Source organism: Pleurodeles waltl, chromosome 3_1 (genome assembly GCF_031143425.1).
Source record: "Pleurodeles waltl isolate 20211129_DDA chromosome 3_1, aPleWal1.hap1.20221129, whole genome shotgun sequence".
Classification (NCBI taxonomy): Eukaryota; Metazoa; Chordata; class Amphibia; order Caudata; family Salamandridae; genus Pleurodeles; species Pleurodeles waltl.
In genome coordinates this window covers 1,036,559,449-1,036,579,188 of record NC_090440.1, presented here as the reverse complement: position 1 = coordinate 1,036,579,188, position 19,740 = coordinate 1,036,559,449, and the positions used below count along the sequence as shown (strand labels likewise).

At 45.7% G+C, this 19,740-nt stretch overlaps 1 protein-coding gene across 2 annotated transcripts in view; it reads left to right on the top strand.

The window, feature by feature from the left end:
• Positions 1 to 19,740, top strand: part of ESYT3 (extended synaptotagmin 3) — a 319,908-nt gene that overhangs the window by 283,017 nt on the left and 17,151 nt on the right. For both annotated transcript variants that reach the window (XM_069224322.1, XM_069224323.1), the window contains exon 22: positions 6,638 to 6,687. In XM_069224322.1, the coding sequence (XP_069080423.1) occupies positions 6,638 to 6,687 (50 nt within the window). The remainder of the gene's footprint in view (positions 1 to 6,637; positions 6,688 to 19,740) is intronic.

The window sequence follows — 19,740 nt, the reverse complement described above, 5'->3', positions numbered from 1 at the left end:
ACAATCCGCTGCACTACAATCCAGTCCCGCCAACACCAATCCACCCCACACCAATCTAGCCCCCAGTCCTGTCCAGTCCAATGTACCCTATCCCATTCCAGGCCGAGACACTCCATCTGACCCCACTCCAATATAACCATCCTACTCCAGTACAACCGACACCACTCCATTCCAGTACAACCAATCCTCCCCACTACAGTCCAGTCCACTGCCACCCAGTCCACCTCACTTCAACCAAATCCACCCACGCCACTGCAGTCCATCCCGCTCCAATAAATCTGTGTTAATCCACCCCAAACCAGTCCAATCCAGTCAACATTAATCCACCCTACTCCCATCCAGTCCACCTACTCCAAACCACCTTAATCTACCCCACTTCAATCTAGTCTACACCATCCAATTAATCCACCCCACACCAATCCTGTCCACCTCACTCCTGTCCAAACCACCCCACTCCAATTCACCCCCTCCAACCCACACCACCCCTATCCAATCTACCCCAATCCAATCGATCACTAAATCCAATCCACCCCACCCTACCCTAATTCACCCCACTACATCCAATCCCTTCACTCAGTCTAATCCAACTCACTCCACACCACCTAAATACTATCCACCCCGATCCGGTCCACCCCATTCTAATCTAATCCAATTTACCACATGAAACCCCAATCCAATCTACCCTATTCCGGTCCATTTTACCCCAATCCAATCCTCCCCACCCCAGTTCATTCCATCACACTTCAATCCAATTCACCCAATTCCAATCCAGTTTATCCCAGTACAATCCACCCCACTGCAGTTCAGTCCAAGCCACTCAAATCTATCCACCACACCCCAGTCCAATCCACCCCAAACCAATCCACCACACCCCACTCCAATCCAATCAATCCCACTGCAGCCCACCACACACTAATCAAATCCTTCCCACTCCGATCAATCCAGTCCACCACACTCTACTCCAATCCACCCCACTCTGTACCCAGTCCAATACACCCCACTCCACTCCAACCCCAATCCAGTCCACCCCACTCCAATCCAGTGAATCCAGTCCACCCCACTTCAATCCATACACCCCAATTACTCAATCCAAACCATCCAATCTAATTCACCCCACTTTATTCCACCCTAATCCACCTCACCTCATTTCAGTCCACCCCAGTCCAATCCACCCCACTCTACCCCAATCCACCCCACTCTACCCCAATCGAATCCACCCACTATCTCATCCACTCTCTTATTCCACCCTACTCGACTCTACGACATTCTCTGCCACAGAACTCTACTCCCCTATACTCCACTTAACGACACTCCAACAGATCTACTCTGACACTCCACACCACTAACTTTTACCCATGCTGGACAGCAGCCTCACTGGTGTATAGGCGAGACCTATTGGCTTTGCCAATGCTAGTGTCACCAGTGCAATTCAGTGAGTGGAGCTAGGCATGAGGACAAAGAGGCCCATGTACCATAGAGTGACCCTGTGGTAGGGATTGCCATGCTACTGTATAATCAGCTTAGACGACTCTCGCGATCACCATGCATGTAACAAAATACTTCCAGTTTTAGCCGCAAGGGGTAGTTGCTTTCCTCAGATTAGCTTTTTATTCCCAGCTTGAATGACTGTTCTGACGCAAGTGATACTTTTTCAAGTATTACTTGCCAGAATAGTGTGTGCTTCCAACATGATGCGAGCCATCAAAGTAGCCCCAGAGACAGCCATAAATTCATCACTGATGTTTAATCTTTGGAGTATACACTTCCACTGTCCGTTTCTACCCTGCTGTCTGTCAAACCCACCCAACCCATCTGTTTTCCCCAACCCCCTGTCCATTTAGCCCCCCACACCTCTGCTGTTGTGTCAAGGCACTGTTTTTATAATATTGCACAGCAGCATGAGCTGCTGTGCAACATGTCTTAAATGGAAAAGAACAGATGCTATGACGCAGTCAATGCTTGCCGCATCATAGAGATTTTTTATTTTTTTTTTACTTTAAGCCATGTTGCGCAGTAGTGCAATATGGTCTGAAAAAACTGGCAAAACCAATAGATCTCGCAAAGGTGAAACCTATTGGCTTTGCAAGTGCTTTTTGATGCAAGCAGAGTGCCTTCCTAATAAATCAGTGTCAGGTCACTGTAGACAACTTAATGCTCAGGATACCCCTGAAAAAAAATCTAAGAGCTCCTTTGATGTTCAAGGTTGAGCCTGTACAGGTTTTTCAGGTGTCTAGACAAGGACTCAATGATGGAGTATGCGACTAGTAACCTAATTGATGAAAGTCCTATAAAAACACTTGGGGCTACCCTACATAGTGGCCGCAAGGGAGACAGACGAATCAATGGTAGCGGGTCCTGTTTTTTTAATTAAATCCATAAACTTGAGAAGTCGAGGCGACCCTCTTGAACACTTCTCGCTCCCCCATTTTTGTTACAGATATTCATAAGAAGGGCCTTAGAGTCAATATAAATGTTTCTTTGTTATAAATAACATTAACAATGGGTAATCAGGTACTGGGAGTACTTTAATTTCTACTAGGAGAAACAAATATTATTCTGAAGAGGTTTTCATTAAGTAGAAACCACTACATACTTAACAGAAGTGTCCTTATGCGTACATATTCAAACCACAAATAATAAATAGGGTTACATCCTTACTGGGGGAGTCAGTTTGTCAAATTACATAAGGGGCCTTCTGCAATTATTTGAACTTAATCAGATTTAAAAGTTCCTTACCTAAAACAGATACCTGCTTTACATCGAATGCATTACAATTCAGGTTACGTTGATGTTTTTTCTCATGCTGTATGCCTGGGAGCCCTCTTAGTGTAAGGAAAGGAATAGGGCTATAGATGGGATTAATTAAAGGGTTTGGTTTAGAACTGGATTCGATTTAAGAAAAGGATTAGGTTTATGGAAGTGGTCTACGTGTCTACTGACCGTTTGGTGAAAGGAAACTGGTACCCATACATAAAAATATTAAGCTTCCTTATCACTGTTTCAATTTAATGAGGAGCATCCTAAGTTTTTATTGTCTCTCCTACCCTCTTCCACCTTTAGATGTATCACTTTTATGCAGATGCATCCAGCTCAGTTGGAAAATGTCCTCCTCTAAAGATTCTGAATTAATGGGAAACGTTCTTGAAGAAACACTGGATGGCTTATGTTAACTTTAAGCATAACCCACTTAACCCCTTATCCAATTTAAAACCTTGCTTAACTCAGTGTTAAACTGTAACCCTTCAATCACTGGATCTGCCGAATTGATTGCTCTAATCTTGACCAAAAACCTCAACCTTAAATTCCATATCAATGCAACAGCAAAATGATAACATTTTCAACTTTGATTCCTCTGTCGGATCAGGACTTTTATTTTGGGTCCAAATTTCATCCTGTTCACACAGTTGCTTTTACTTTCAAGATTGTACAGTTGCAGTCCCCACTGTTGTATTCCCAAACTGCATCTGAACCCTCTCAATGTAGACGTGCTTTCTGCGGCCAAGAGACCATATCTTACCCATTCTGATGTCCTTGAGGTGAGAATCATCTTTAAGCTAGCTTGCATCATACATAAAGCCGTTTTGGGAACTCCCTGCTACCGTCCACAGAAACCAGCCACCTCCGGTGATGAAGGCCTCTTTCGAAGTAGGGGACAATTTTCTTTGATGCAAAGACTCTGAAGCAATCTTTCTTGAGGAGTGCACTTAATGTGTGGAATTCCATCATACAGATCTCTTTGCTGTAGTTTGCGAAAATCATTCTGTTCTGATACCGCTTTATTCCCCAGACACAATGCATATTTACTCTATTCCATACTCTACCCATTCTTTTGTATAGACAAATGAATGTAAGGTTCATGATCGCGATAAACTCTGGGGGAAACAACTGACCGTTTTCAAAGTGATTTAACCTGGAATGTTCCATATTGTTTAAGAGTTTTCTAAAAAAAAAAAAAAAAATGCGACCTTTCTATTTTGCAAGCTGAGATAATCTCAGTGTTTGTTTTCAACCCCAAAAAATTAAATAAAAAAAACCCTTGCCCCATCAGCAGTCGGTCAGATCATGCTTAGTCTGTATTCACTCACTGCCTTGTGCCTTCATCCAATATGCTATTATACATTTGGTTCCCCACCCTTTGCAGTTTTAAAGGTATAACCTTTTATGATTGGCACATGCACTCTTAATCTAACTTCAAAGCTGTGAATCCTAAACTGGTTGTGTTTCATTCATGTTGTGTTGTGCATTTGTCTTATCACCAAAGTTAGTTAATCTGTTTGAAAGTCTTTTTTTGATTCAAAGAGAGAGAGAAAGACACCCCTTACCCAAAATGATTATCACACTAGACAGTTGAATTTTCCCCAGTTAGTAAAGTATTCCTGGCATCACTGTTCCATTGGCAGTTGATTAGCGCCTGCTCCACCACAACTTGTTAAATTTCTAAAGGCAGCACCTTTTCTACTGGTACATCTCAGCAGACTTCATACAGTAATCCACACCTGTCTAGCTGTTGCTCCTTTTGAGTGGGTTGTGCGGGGTCATACATTTCACGACAATATTGCTGCTTACCATAATTACTAGGGTGTTTTACACTTTGATGTATGACAGCCTCTCTGTTTTCACTTTTATACCTAGTAGGATTCGTTTTAGCTGCTACCCTACAATCCATGACATTCCATTCATTATCTCGACACAGAATGTGTAGTGAAGATATTTGTCCGTTTCGCTCCTACTTATTGTGTGCAGTGTATTTCTGGAGCTTTAGAGTGAGTGAATGTATCTATGATGCCTCAGTGCTAGACATTTAACTAACAGGTGCCACCAATAGGAACATAAGGGACTTCACCTGTCCCTAATTCTTCCTCTTCGATGTATACCTGTGCGGTAAAGAACAAAAGACCCTGTGCAAAGTAGAGACTGATGGAGTTTCTGTCACGAAAATATTGGCTTATAGTAGTGCGTGTTCTGGAACAGTCATTTTTTTCTGTAGTTGACTGTAAAGTGTATTTCACACCTGAAAAACTATATGCTGATATTTGGATTTAGGGTATTTTGATCGTTGGGCCAAAGATTTAGTATTGGGGCTCTGCATCTGCTTTCGTACCTTGAGTTGGAAAAATGTTACTTATCTTCTCTAACAATCTTTGTAGTAGATGCTCTGGTTGCTAGCACATTTCTCACCATTTGAATACCCTCCAAGCCAGATCTGTGAATTCGTGCACTAGCTCCTCAGTACAAGAAAAATGCAGATCTGTGTCCTCCTACTCTGTGACTTAACTGATACATGTAAGGTGTCACCTGTCTGTACTCACTGTTCCTGTCCTTTATTTCCACACCCGAGGTAGACATTAGACTGATGAGATGGACAGAATGATGGCAGTGCGCAGAAGAACAAAGTTTAACCTTAATACAAAAAATCTGTAATACCTTTCCTCCGAAAGCAGAGGTGGGCCTGTTGATATAATATACTCCAGACACATTATGTTTGTAGCACATATGGCTGTAGATGCACATGTTCTATATACTCCAGTCATGTTGTGTTGGCTTGGGCATTGTAAGCCGTTTAAGGTCCATTAGTAGCTCTTCCACTCAACATCGAGAAAGACTTCGACACCTGTGCTCGGGATTTCTCTTGGTATCAACACTTCCAAGAGAATTGCAGAAGACTGGGCCCTGACTCTTGGGCTCCCATCCTTTTTAAGGCTCTTCGTTCCTTCCCTCCATTGACTCCGGTTAATGAAGAGACAGAGAAATAGAACAGACACCCTTCAAAAAATGTCCTAAATATTATGCCAATGACCCCTTGGTTGACCTCCACCGGGTGTGAAATTTCTGCCCCTTTCTGGACCACAAAGATGCAAGTGCATCTTCTGCCTAGCCTTTCGGTGCAAGAAGAGACCAATGCTGAGCACACATTAGCACGCAGTGACAATCGGCAGATGCCACTTTGCCCTCTTCGGCAGACTTTCAGTTTCAAAGGATGCCCCCTGCTTGTGCTGGGTTCATGATTTTCCCGTCATCTCTTGCCGACTCTCAACAAAGCTGCTCCTCCTCGCCTAGTGCAGGTTCACAGTACATTAGGGGAGATCCTTTTCCTCTATGTTGCGGTCTGGTTAAATGATGTAGCATGTAGTGGTAAGTTGATCTCCTGCCTAATGCATTCCAGCCTGCAGATATCTGGGGGGCCAGTTGTTTCATACCATGCCTCTCCGTGTGACCAAGAACAGCCTATGAAAATAGAGACTGACTGACTGTCTACCCTGTGGAATCCCACTGTCATAAAGGGTGGGGGCCAGATCCACTCCATCCACCCCCAGCCCACCAACTGCACTAGAGACAAATGTGTCACCTTACTACTAGTGTCCTTCCCTGGTTAAACCCACCCTTAATAAACTATTGCATAGTACCACATTTGACATCCTTTGTTGTGCTCAAAGAAGTTAAGCATTGATGGACTCTTACTAAGGAACAGGGGTCCAAGATGTTTGGTGCCTGAGTGTAGCATATTTTTTAGCATGTCTCAACTGTCTTGTGATTTTGTTTGAACTAAACTCCAAAATAAACGTTTATTGAACTTTGAAAACTATAAAATAATTTCCTATGTCCTGTTATGTCAAGTCTAATAATTAATTTGTTATAGGTCCTGATTGACTTGTCAAAAGAAGATCTTACCAGAGGCTTCTTTCAGTGGTAAGTCTGTTTTTGTTTTTTTAAGTTCTGAGAAAAATGTGTTTATTTACGCAATTCATCTATACAAAGTCAGAAAATGTAATTACTTGCAGAGCCTGGGGATTACGTATAGCATGTGATTGCCATGGATACTACATTTCTAGCCACATCCTTAACATCCTACCGAAAAGCTATTCTAAAGAGGAACACTTCTGTTTAACTTAGTTTAATTTAGGGGATTCCTGGGAAGTAGAAGACCAATCATTATGTTTAAGGTGTTATCTAAACAAAAAGCAGATGTCAATTGCACAGAAAATTAGGGACTACTAGTTAACTGCATTACAATGCTAGCAACAAAAGAGAATTTTCTTTATGTAAAACATGACTATCACATTTTGGTCATATCTAGTCTCCTCTGGATCGAAGTAAAAAAGTTTAGTAGGCTGTGTTATTTACACGATTTGAGATTTGTTTTCTCTCTTTTGCTGGAATATCAATTTGCGTTTGGCTAAAGTAATATCAATAGGAGTGTTCAGCATAAGACTCTGCCTTTTATTTTTGCCTCTGTGCCTTTCTGTGGTGGATATTTGACTTACTCATATCCTTGTTCTACACTTAAGCAGATATAATTGCAACAAAATAAGTTTCATGTATTCAACCGCTGTGTCCAACTGAGCAAATGCACCAATAAGGCATGCCTAAGTGTACCTTTAGAATCATCTGCCCTACCATTTCACAGATTTGTGGACTTCAGAAACAAATGATAAAGTGAGAATTAAGAGTAAGCCTCAAAAATGCCTGAACGGTAATCATCTCAATCAGATTGTACATTCCTTGTAATTTTTATTAAACCAGATATTGTGGATTCTTGGCATTTTAAAATCCTTAGAGAACAAGTTGCAGGCCTTGAGTATATCTCTTTCTGGAGGCCACTCTATCTAACTTCAGATTCCTCACCTTGTCAGTATCCCGAGGTGCTAGACTGGACCCCGGAAAACTAAAAAGCAGTGGTCCTGTGCAGCAAAAGATGAAGCTGTGTGACTTTTCATTGTCCTTGATTCCCCTCCAGAAGTCGAAATCAGAGCCCCTTATAGGCCCATGCATTCTGAGATCAGTTTCTTCCATGCACTTGCCTCTGCCCTCAGATGTGGAGCCCAAAAGCAAATTGGAAGACCCATTGTGCATATTCCTAAACTAGGACCTTCCAAATGGAACTAAGACCATTCCACAGAACGGGGAGGTGGTAGGGCATTGAGGAATCTGTGTCTAGATTGAGTATTCGCCAGAAAGACCTTTACAGAAGGTAAGTAACTTGTTTTTACTCCAGTATTGGAACTTTCATAGATTCACATGCTTAAATACTTCCCTGTTGTTGAGATGGGAGTCCCCGTTGGAATATACAACCTAGGCCTGAAAATGTACATATACAATGCATGGCCTAGGCCTCAATAGGATAACCTATCACAGTCAGTTTGGTTCAAATTTTAGTTTGGATGTATTTGACAATCAGATTGCCTCACCCCATAGAACCTCCTGTGAGGAGCTGCCTTCCCTCAGATTTTCCACTGCATGTCGTGCTGAGGAGTCTCCTTTGAGCTCTGCTCAAAACCTTTCTCTCAGAAGACTAACACCTGAATTTTGGACATTTCTTTTCTTCCCTGGTGCTTCAAACCGGCTACCACGTCAGACACACCAAGAAAAGGCCTTTTTTAGATCCTGTGCCTCTTGTTTGAAGAAAATATTTTAGGTGGATAATCCACATGAGCAGTGCATTTACTGCTTATATACCAGCCATAAAACAAAGGACTGCAAGATATTTGGAAAATTCTCTACAAATACTTTGAAAGACAGAGAGGGTTGTCTGCTTTTGTGGCTTCAGAAAGGAAAGGCTGGCCACTCAGCCTCTGAAGAGGATAGTGCCTCTTCCGCTATCTCTGGTCATAAAACACCTGTTAAAAGAAAGCAGGAGGGCTCAGATGTTCAAGAGCCACCCAAGAAAACGGCACAGATATCAGCTGGGACCGCTTCTAAAAGTCACAGCTCTCCACAGAAAAAGAGAACAGGCATCCATAAGGGGTCAAAACACCTTGGAAAATCCTCTAAAAAGACTGATTCTGAACTGGCTACTCCACCTCTGAAGGTCCTACACAAGTTCAAGAAACCAAGTTCGGCACCGTCGATGGTGTCATCGTTGATGGTACTCTCCTCGATGACTGACTGTTTCATCAGTGACACCTGTAATAGTCACTCTATGAATGTCGACGGCAGCGGCCGCAGGATCCTTGTCGACGACACTAAAATCCTCGTCGATGGGACGCCCTATCTCCTCAACGCTATTGTAGGAGGCTGGACTGGCTTGTAGTGAGTACCAAGGGGTACTTGCACCTTGCACCAGGCCCAGTTATCCCTTATTAGTGTATAGGGTGTCTAGCAGCTTAGGCTGATAGATAATGGTAGCTTAGCAGAGCAGCTTAGGCTGAACTAGGAGACGTGTGAAGCTACTACAGTACCACTTAGTGTCATATGCACAATATCATAAGAAAACACAATACACAGTTATACTAAAAATAAAGGTACTTTATTTTTATGACAATATGCCAAAGTATCTTAGAGTGTACCCTCAGTGAGAGGATAGGAAATATACACAAGATATATATACACAATAGCAAAAATATGCAGTATAGTCTTAGAAAACAGTGCAAACAATGTATAGTTACAATAGGATGCAATGGGGAAACATAGGGATAGGGGCAACACAAACCATATACTCCAGAAGTGGAATGCGAACCACGAATGGACCCCAAACCTATGTGACCTTGTAGAGGGTCGCTGGGACTATTGGAAAATAGTGAGAGTTAGAAAAATAACCCTCCCCAAAACCCTGAAAAGTGAGTGCAAAGTGCACTAAAGTTGCCCTAAGGACAAAATAGTCGTGTTAGAGGGAGAATGCAAGGAAAACACAAATCAGCAATGCAACAACAATGGATTCCTGTCTGAAGGTACCTGTGGAACAAGGGGACCAAGTCCAAAAGTCACAAGCAGCTCGGAGATGGGCAGATGCCCAAGAAATGCCAGCGGTTGGTGCAAAGAAGCTCTTACTAGGCTGAAGAACTGTGCATACTGCAGGAACGACAAGGGCTAGAGACTTCCCCTTTGGAGGATGGATCCCCCACGCCTTGGAGAGTCGTGCAGAAGTGTTTTCCCGCCGGATGGACGCCAACAAGCCTTGCTACACGCAAATCGTGCGTTTGGCGTTTTTGGACGCTGCTGGGGCCCAGGAGGGACCAGAAGGTCGCAAATTGGACCTGCAGAGAGAGGGGACGTCGAGCAAGACAAAGAGCCCTCACTGAAGCAGGTAGCACCCGGAGAAGTGCCAGAAACAGGCACTACGAGGATGCGTGAAACGGTGCTCGCCGAAGTTGCACAAAGGAGTCCCACGTCGCCGGAGACCAACTTAGAAAGTCGTGCAATGCAGGTTAGAGTGCCGTGGACCCAGGCTTGGCTGTGCACACAGGATTTCCGCCGGAAGTGCACAGGGGCCGGAGAAGCTTGCAAAGTCGCGGTTCCCAGCAATGCAGCCCAGCGAGGTGAGGCAAGGACTTACCTCCACCAAACTTGGGCTGAAGAGTCACTGGACTGTGGGGGTCACTTGGACGGTGTCGCTGGATTCGAGGGACCTCGCTTGTCGTGCTGAGAGGAGACCCAAGGGACCGGAGATGCAGCTTTTTGGTGCCTGCGGTTGCAGGAGGAAGATTCCGTCGACCCACGGGAGATTTCTTCGGAGCTTCTGGTGCAGAGAGGAGGCAGACTACCCCCACAGCATGCACAAGCAGGAAAACAGTCGAGAAGGCAGCAGGATCAGCGTTACAGAGTTGCAGTAGTCGTCTTTGCTACTATGTTGCAGGTTTGCAGGCTTCCAGCGCGGTCAGCGGTCGATTCCTTATCAGAAGGTGAAGAGGGAGATGCAGAGGAACTCGGCTGAGCTCATGCATTCGTTATCTGAAGTTTCCCCAGAGACAGAGACCCTAAATAGCCAGAAAAGAGGGTTTGGCTACCTAGGAGAGAGGAAAGGCTACTAACACCTGAAGGAGCCTATCACAAGGAGTCTCTGACGTCACCTGGTGGCACTGGCCACTCAGAGCAGTCCAGTGTGCCAGCAGCACCTCTGTTTCCAAGATGGCAGAGGTCTGGAGCACACTGGAGGAGCTCTGGACACCTCCCAGGGGAGGTGCAGGTCAGGGGAGTGGTCACTCCCCTTTCCTTTGTCCAGTTTCGCGCCAGAGCAGGGGCTAAGGGGTCCCTGAACCGGTGTAGACTGGCTTATGCAGAATTGGGCACATCTGTGCCCAACAAAGCATTTCCAGAGGCTGGGGGAGGCTACTCCTCCCCTGCCTTCACACCATTTTCCAAAGGGAGAGGGTGTCACACCCTCTCTCAGAGGAAGTTCTTTGTTCTGCCATCCTGGGCCAGGCCTGGCTGGACCCCAGGAGGGCAGCTGCCTGTCTGAGGGGTTGGCAGCAGCAGCAGCTGCAGAGAAACCCCAGGAAGGGCAGTCTGGCAGTACCAGGGTCTGTGCTACAGACCACTGGGATCATGGAATTGTACCAACAATGCCAGGATGGCATAGAGGGGGCAATTCCATGATCATAGACATGTTACATGGCCATATTCGGAGTTACCATGGTGAAGCTACATATAGGTAGTGACCTATATGTAGTGCACGCGTGTAATGGTGTCCCCGCACTCACAAAGTTCAGTGAATTGGCTCTGAACAATGTGGGGGCACCTTGGCTAGTGCCAGGGTGCCCTCAAACTAAGTAACTTTGCACCTAACCTTTACCAGGTAAAGGTTAGACATATAGGTGACTTATAAGTTACTTAAGTGCAGTGTAAAATGGCTGTGAAATAACGTGGACGTTATTTCACTCAGGCTGCAGTGGCAGGCCTGTGTAAGAATTGTCAGAGCTCCCTATGGGTGGCAAAAGAAATGCTGCAGCCCATAGGGATCTCCTGGAACCCCAATACCCTGGGTACCTCAGTACCATATACTAGGGGATTATAAGGTTGTTCCAGGAAGCCAATGTAAATTGGTAAAAATGGTCACTAGCCTGTCAGTGACAATTTGGAAAGAAATGAGAGAGCATAACCACTGAGGTTCTGATTAGCAGAGCCTCAGTGAGACAGTTAGTCACTACACAGGTAACACATTCAGGCACACTTATGAGCACTGGGGCCCTGGGTTACCAGGGTCCCAGTGACACATACAACTAAAACAACATATATACAGTGAAAAATGGGGGTAACATGCCAGGCAAGATGGTACTTTCCTACACAACCCCCCCCCCCCCCCAAACGAAGGACAATAAGACTAGCCATTACCTGATGAGTCTTCATTGTCTAAGTGGAAATATCTGGAGAGTCCATCTGCATTGGAGTGGCTACTCCCAGGTCTATGTTCCACTGTATAGTCCATTCCCTGTAGGGATATGGACCACCTCAACAATTTAGGATTTTCACCTTTCATTTGTTTTAGCCAAAGTAGAGGTTTGTGGTCTGTCTGAACAATGAAGTGAGTGCCAAACAGGTATGGCCTCAACTTCTTCAGAGCCCAGACCACAGCAAAGGCCTCCCTCTCAATGGCAGACCAACGCTTTTCTCTAGGGGTCAACCTTCTACTAATAAAAGCAACAGGTTGATCCTGGCCCTCAGAATTAAGTTGTGATAGGACTGCCCCTACTCCTAATTCAGATGCATCAGTTTGGACATAGAATTTTTTAGAGTAACAAGGGCTTTTCAGGACAGGTGCAGAGCACATGGCCTGCTTCAGCTCCTCAAAAGCTTTCTGACAGTTTGCTGTCCATAATACCTTTTTAGGCATTTTCTTGGATGTGAGGTCATTAAGAGGGGCTGCAATGGAGCCATAGTTCTTAATGAACCTCCTGTAATACCCAGTGAGGCCTAGGAAGGCTCTCACCTGAGTCTGAGTGGTAGGGGGAACCCAATCAATAATAGTTTGGATTTTCCCCTGAAGTGGTGCAATCTGTTCTCCACCAACAAGGTGTCCCAGATAAACCACCTTACCCTGCCCTATCTGGCACTTTGAAGCCTTGATAGTGAGGCCTGCCTTTTGCAGGGCCTCCAAAACTTTCCAAAGGTGGACCAGGTGATCATCCCAGCTGGAGCTAAAGACAGCTATATCATCCAAATATGCTGCACTGAAAGCTTCCAGCCCTTGCAGGACTGTGTTCACCAACCTCTGAAAAGTGGCAGGTGCATTTTTCAGACCAAAAGGCATTACAGTAAACTGGTAATGTCCTCCAATGGTAGAAAATGCAGTCTTAGATTTAGCATCTTCTGACAATTTGATCTGCCAATACCCTGCAGTCAAATCAAAAGTGCTTAGATACTTGGCAGATGCCAGGGTATCTATGAGCTCATCTGCCCTGGGTATAGGGTGAGCATCCGTTTTGGTTACCAAGTTGAGACCTCTATAGTCGACACAAAACCTCATTTCCTTCTTTCCATCTTTAGAATTGGGTTTTGGTACCAGTACCACAGGAGAAGCCCATGGACTGTCAGAGTGCTCAACCACTCCTAGTTCCAACATCTTCTGAACTTCTTGCTTTATGCAGTCCCTGACATGGTCAGGCTGCCTATAGATCTTACTTTTGACAGGTAAACTGTCTCCAGTATCTATAGTGTGCTCACACCAAGAAGTGGTGCCTGGCACAATGGAGAAGAGTTCTGAAAATTGTCCTAGGAGATTTATGCAATTATCTTTCTGCTCAGCAGTAAGACAATCAGCCAAAACTACACCTTCCACAAGAGCATCTTGTTCTGTGGAAGAGAAGAGATCAGGTAGAGGATCACTGTCTTCTTCCTGTCCCTCATCTGTTGCCATGAGCAGGGTGAGATCAGCCCTGTCATAGTAGGGTTTCAGGCGGTTGACATGGAGCACCCTAAGGGGACTCCTGGCAGTGCCTAAGTCAACCAAGTAGGTGACTTCACCCTTCTTTTCAACAATTGTGTGTGGACCACTCCATTTATCTTGGAGTGCTCTTGGGGCCACAGGCTCCAAGACCCACACTTTCTGCCCTGGTTGGTACTGAACCAAAACAGCCTTCTGATCATGCCATTGCTTTTGGAGCTCTTGGCTGGCCTGAAGGTTTTTACTGGCCTTTTTCATGTACTCAGCCATCCTTGATCTGAGGCCAAGTACATAGTCCACAATATCCTGTTTAGGAGCTTTTAAAGGTTGTTCCCAACCCTCCTTTACAAGTGTGAGTGGACCCCTAACAGGGTGTCCAAAAAGAAGTTCAAAGGGGCTGAAGCCCACTCCTTTCTGGGGTACCTCCCTGTAGGCAAAAAGGAGGCATGGTAGAAGGATATCCCATCTCCTGCGGAGTTTTTCAGGGAGTCCCATAATCATGCCTTTGAGAGTTTTATTAAATCTCTCCACCAGTCCATTTGTTTGTGGATGATAGGGTGTTGTGAACTTGTAAGTTACACCACACTCCTTCCACATGGCCTTTAAGTATGCAGACATGAAATTGCTTCCTCTGTCTGATACTACTTCCTTTGGGAAGCCCACCCTGGAAAATATTCCCAGGAGGGCCTTTGCCACTGCAGGAGCTGTAGTGGTCCTTAAAGGAATAGCTTCAGGATATCTTGTGGCATGGTCCACTACCACCAAGATAAACCTATTGCCTGAAGCAGTAGGAGGGTCAAGGGGGCCAACTATGTCAACCCCTACCCTTTCAAAGGGAACCCCAACCACAGGCAGTGGGATAAGGGGTGCCTTTGGAGTGCCACCTGTCTTGCCACTGGCTTGACAGGTTTCACAGGACTTACAAAATTCTTTTGTGTCCTCAGACATCCTAGGCCAATGAAACAATGGTACCAATCTGTCCCAAGTTTTCATTTGACCCAGGTGCCCAGCTAAGGGAATGTCATGTGCCAGTGTTAGGAGGAACTTTCTGTACTCCTGAGGAATCACTAATCTCCTGGCAGCTCCAGGTTTAGGATCCCTTTTCTCAGTGTACAAGAGGTTGTCCTCCCAGTAAACTCTGTGTGAGTCACTGACATCCCCATTAGCCTGTTTGACAGCTTGCTGTCTGAGACCCTCTAATGTGGGACAGGTTTGCTGTGCCACACTCAGCTCCTCTCTGGCAGGCCCCCCTTCACCCAAAAGCTCAGCAGTGTCTGCTTCCAGCTCCTCTGGTGTAGGTTCTGCACAGGGAGGGAATTCTTCTTCCTCAGAAGTAGAATCCACTGTAGAGGGAGGGATAGTAGGAAGTGGTTTGCTTCTACTAGCCCTAGCTTTAGGGAGCACTTGGTCCATTGTTCCAGGATCCAAGCTTCCCTGTCCTTTTTGCTTTTTGGCCTGAGCCCTTGTTAAAGCAAAAATATGCCCTGGGATGCCCAGCATTGCTGCATGGGCCTCCAACTCCACATCTGACCAAGCTGATGTCTCCAAATCGTTCCCTAATAGACAGTCTACAGGTAAATCTGAAGCTACCACAACTTTCTTTGGACCAGATACCCCCCCCCCCAGTTGAGATTTACAACAGCCATGGGGTGGCTTTGTGTTATGTTGTGAGCATCGGTTACTTGGTACTGGTGTCCAAGTATGTGTTGTTCAGGGTGCACCAGTTTCTCAATCACCATTGTGACACTGGCACCTGTGTCCCTGTAGGCCTGGACCTCAACACCATTTATTAGGGTTAGTTGCTTGTACTTCTCCAAGTTATGGGGGCAAGCAACCAAAGTGGCTAAGTCAATAGCCCCTTCAGAGACTAAAGTAGCCTCTGTGGTCTCCCTAATCAGACCAACCCCAACTAAATTACCAAAAGTGAGCCCAGCTACTCCCTTGGATTGGCTATTAGTAGGTTTGCTCCCACCACCACTGCTATTAGTAGGGACACTAGGTGTAGCAGTAGGGGTTGTAGTGGTAGGAGCTGTGGTGCCTTTCTTTGGACAACTGGGATCTGTTGTCCAATGGCCTTTTATCTTACATAAATAGCACCATGGTTTCTTTTCCTTGTTCTGATTAAAGGAGGATTTGGGCCCACCACCCCCACCAGAGTGTTTTTGTGGGCCTGATGAAGACTCATTGTTAGATTTGTCCCCACCCTTGTCAGAAGACTTACCATCCTTCTTTTTGTTGCCATCTTTGTCACCCCCTGTATGAACTTTTCTGTTCACTCTTGTTCTGACCCATTTGTCTGCCTTCTTTCCCAATTCTTGGGGAGAGGTCAGATCAGAGTCCACCAAGTACTGGTGCAACAAATCAGACACACAATTATTAAGAATATGCTCTCTCAGGATTAAGTTATACAGGCTGTCATAATCAGTAACTATACTGCCATGTAACCACCCCTCCAAGGCCTTCACTGCCTGGTCAATGAAATCAACCCAGTCTTGTGAAGACTCCTTTTTGGTATCTCTGAACTTTATCCTGTACTGTTCAGTGGTTAAGCCATAACCATCCAGGAGTGCATTCTTAAGAACTTGGAAATTGTTAGCATCATTTTCTTTTACAGTAAGGAGCCTATCCCTACCTTTTCCAGTAAATGATAGCCATAGGATAGCAGCCCACTGCTTTTGAGGGACATCCTGTACAGCACAGGCCCTCTCAAGTGCAGCAAACCACTTGTTAATGTCATCCCCCTCCTTGTAAGGGGGAACTATCTTATGCAGATTCCTGGAATCATGCTCTTTTGCAGGATGACTATGGGGAATACTGCTGCTGCCACCATGGGTATCTAAACCCATTTTCTGTCTTTCCCTCTCTATTTCTAAAGACTGTCTATCCAAATCCAGCTGTTGCTTCTTGAGCTTCAGTCTGGTTTGCTCCACTCTCAATCTATTGAGCTCCCTTTCCAACAATCTGTCATCAGGGTGGGTGGGAGGGACATTTCTAGATACAGAGGTATGATGGGAATGAACAGAAGGAGACCTGTCCCTTACAGAGGGCACCCTAACAGCTTGGCTACCAGTATAATGTGAGAGCACATCATCAGTATGATGTGATTCAACCTCTGTACCAACTATGCTAGACTGTCTAGTAATGGGCAGGCTGAGAAGTTTCTTTCCTGAACCTTTTCCTGGGGGAGTCCCTGGATCAGATTGAGAACCATTAGCTACTTTTTCTACAGATTGGGCACTTATGGCCTTATCCTGTACTCTAAGCATATTAATTAACAGTTCTAAGGAAGGATTCTTCCCTACACTCAAACCTCTCTCTATGCAGAGACTCCTTGCTCCTTTCCAGCTAAGGTGATCATATGCAAGTTTGGACAGTTCAACTTTTTGGCCTGTGCCAGACATTTTTAGAGAGAGTTAAAGTGATAGACAAAGAGAAAAAAGTTTTCAGAACTTTTTGGAAAGACAGAAAAAAACTTTTTAAACTTTTAAGAACTTTTTGAAAGTTTAGAAGTACTTTTCAGCACTTAGAAAAGAGTGAAAAGAGGAAATGCAAAACTTTTTGGCTATGTGTATATACACTGACCTTGTTTTGTATATTTTTCTCTTATGAAAAGTACAATGACAAGAGTGGTAAGTAGTCTCAAAGCACTTATCCCACCGCTGCACAACCAATGTAGGAGGCTGGACTGGCTTGTAGTGAGTACCAAGGGGTACTTGCACCTTGCACCAGGCCCAGTTATCCCTTATTAGTGTATAGGGTGTCTAGCAGCTTAGGCTGATAGATAATGGTAGCTTAGTAGAGCAGCTTAGGCTGAACTAGGAGACGTGTGAAGCTACTACAGTACCACTTAGTGTCATATGCACAATATCATAAGAAAACACAATACACAGGTATACTAAAAATAAAGGTACTTTATTTTTATGACAATATGCCAAAGTATCTTAGAGTGTACCCTCAGTGAGAGGATAGGAAATATACACAAGATATATATACACAATAGCAAAAATATGCAGTATAGTCTTAGAAAACAGTGCAAACAATGTATAGTTACAATAGGATGCAATGGGGAAACATAGGGATAGGGGCAACACAAACCATATACTCCAGAAGTGGAATGCGAACCACGAATGGACCCCAAACCTATGTGACCTTGTAGAGGGTCGCTGGGACTATTGGAAAATAGTGAGAGTTAGAAAAATAACCCTCCCCAAAACCCTGAAAAGTGAGTGCAAAGTGCACTAAAGTTCCCCTAAGGACAAAATAGTCGTGTTAGAGGGAGAATGCAAGGAAAACACAAATCAGCAATGCAACAACGATGGATTCCTGTCTGAAGGTACCTGTGGAACAAGGGGACCAAGTCCAAAAGTCACAAGCAGCTCGGAGATGGGCAGATGCCCAAGAAATGCCAGCGGTTGGTGCAAAGAAGCTCTTACTAGGCTGAAGAACTGTGAATACTGCAGGAACGACAAGGGCTAGAGACTTCCCCTTTGGAGTTTTTGGACGCTGCTGGGGCCCAGGAGGGACCAGAAGGTCGCAAATTGGACCTGCAGAGAGAGGGGACGTCGAGCAAGACAAAGAGCCCTCACTGAAGCAGGTAGCACCCGGAGAAGTGCCAGAAACCGGCACTACGAGGATGCGTGAAACGGTGCTCGCCGAAGTTGCACAAAGGAGTCCCACGTCGCCGGAGACCAACTTAGAAAGTCGTGCAATGCAGGTTAGAGTGCCGTGGACCCAGGCTTGGCTGTGCACACAGGATTTCCGCCGGAAGTGCACAGGGGCCGGAGAAGCTTGCAAAGTCGCGGTTCCCAGCAATGCAGCCCAGCGAGGTGAGGCAAGGACTTACCTCCACCAAACTTGGGCTGAAGAGTCACTGGACTGTGGGGGTCACTTGGACGGTGTCGCTGGATTCGAGGGACCTCGCTCGTCGTGCTGAGAGGAGACCCAAGGGACCGGAGATGCAGCTTTTTGGTGCCTGCGGTTGCAGGGGGAAGATCCGTCGACCCACGGGAGATTTCTTCGGAGATTCTGGTGCAGAGAGGAGGCAGACTACCCCCACAGCATGCACAAGCTGGAAAACAGTCGAGAAGGCGGCAGGATCAGCGTTACAGAGTTGCAGTAGTCGTCTTTGCTACTATGTTGCAGGTTTGCAGGCTTCCAGCGCGGTCAGCGGTCGATTCCTTATCAGAAGGTGAAGAGGGAGATGCAGAGGAACTCGGCTGAGCTCATGCATTCGTTATCTGAAGTTTCCCCAGAGACAGAGACCCTAAATAGCCAGAAAAGAGGGTTTGGCTACCTAGGAGAGAGGAAAGGCTACTAACACCTGAAGGAGCCTATCACAAGGAGTCTCTGATGTCACCTGGTGGCACTGGCCACTCGGAGCAGTCCAGTGTGCCAGCAGCACCTCTGTTTCCAAGATGGCAGAGGTCTGGAGCACACTGGAGGAGCTCTGGACACCTCCCAGGGGAGGTGCAGGTCAGGGGAGTGGTCACTCCCCTTTCCTTTGTCCAGTTTCGCGCCAGAGCAGGGGCTAAGGGGTCCCTGAACTGGTGTAGACTGGCTTATGCAGAATTGGGCACATCTGTGCCCAACAAAGCATTTCCAGAGGCTGGGGGAGGCTACTCCTCCCCTGCCTTCACACCATTTTCCAAAGGGAGAGGGTGTCACACCCTCTCTCAGAGGAAGTTCTTTGTTCTGCCATCCTGGGCCAGGCCTGGCTGGACCCCAGGAGGGCAGCTGCCTGTCTGAGGGGTTGGCAGCAGCAGCAGCTGCAGAGAAACCCCAGGAAGGGCAGTCTGGCAGTACCAGGGTCTGTGCTACAGACCACTGGGATCATGGAATTGTACCAACAATGCCAGGATGGCATAGAGGGGGCAATTCCATGATCATAGACATGTTACATGGCCATATTCGGAGTTACCATGGTGAAGCTACATATAGGTAGTGACCTATATGTAGTGCACGCGTGTAATGGTGTCCCCGCACTCACAAAGTTCAGTGAATTGGCTCTGAACAATGTGGGGGCACCTTGGCTAGTGCCAGGGTGCCCTCACACTAAGTAACTTTGCACCTAACCTTTACCAGGTAAAGGTTAGACATATAGGTGACTTATAAGTTACTTAAGTGCAGTGTAAAATGGCTGTGAAATA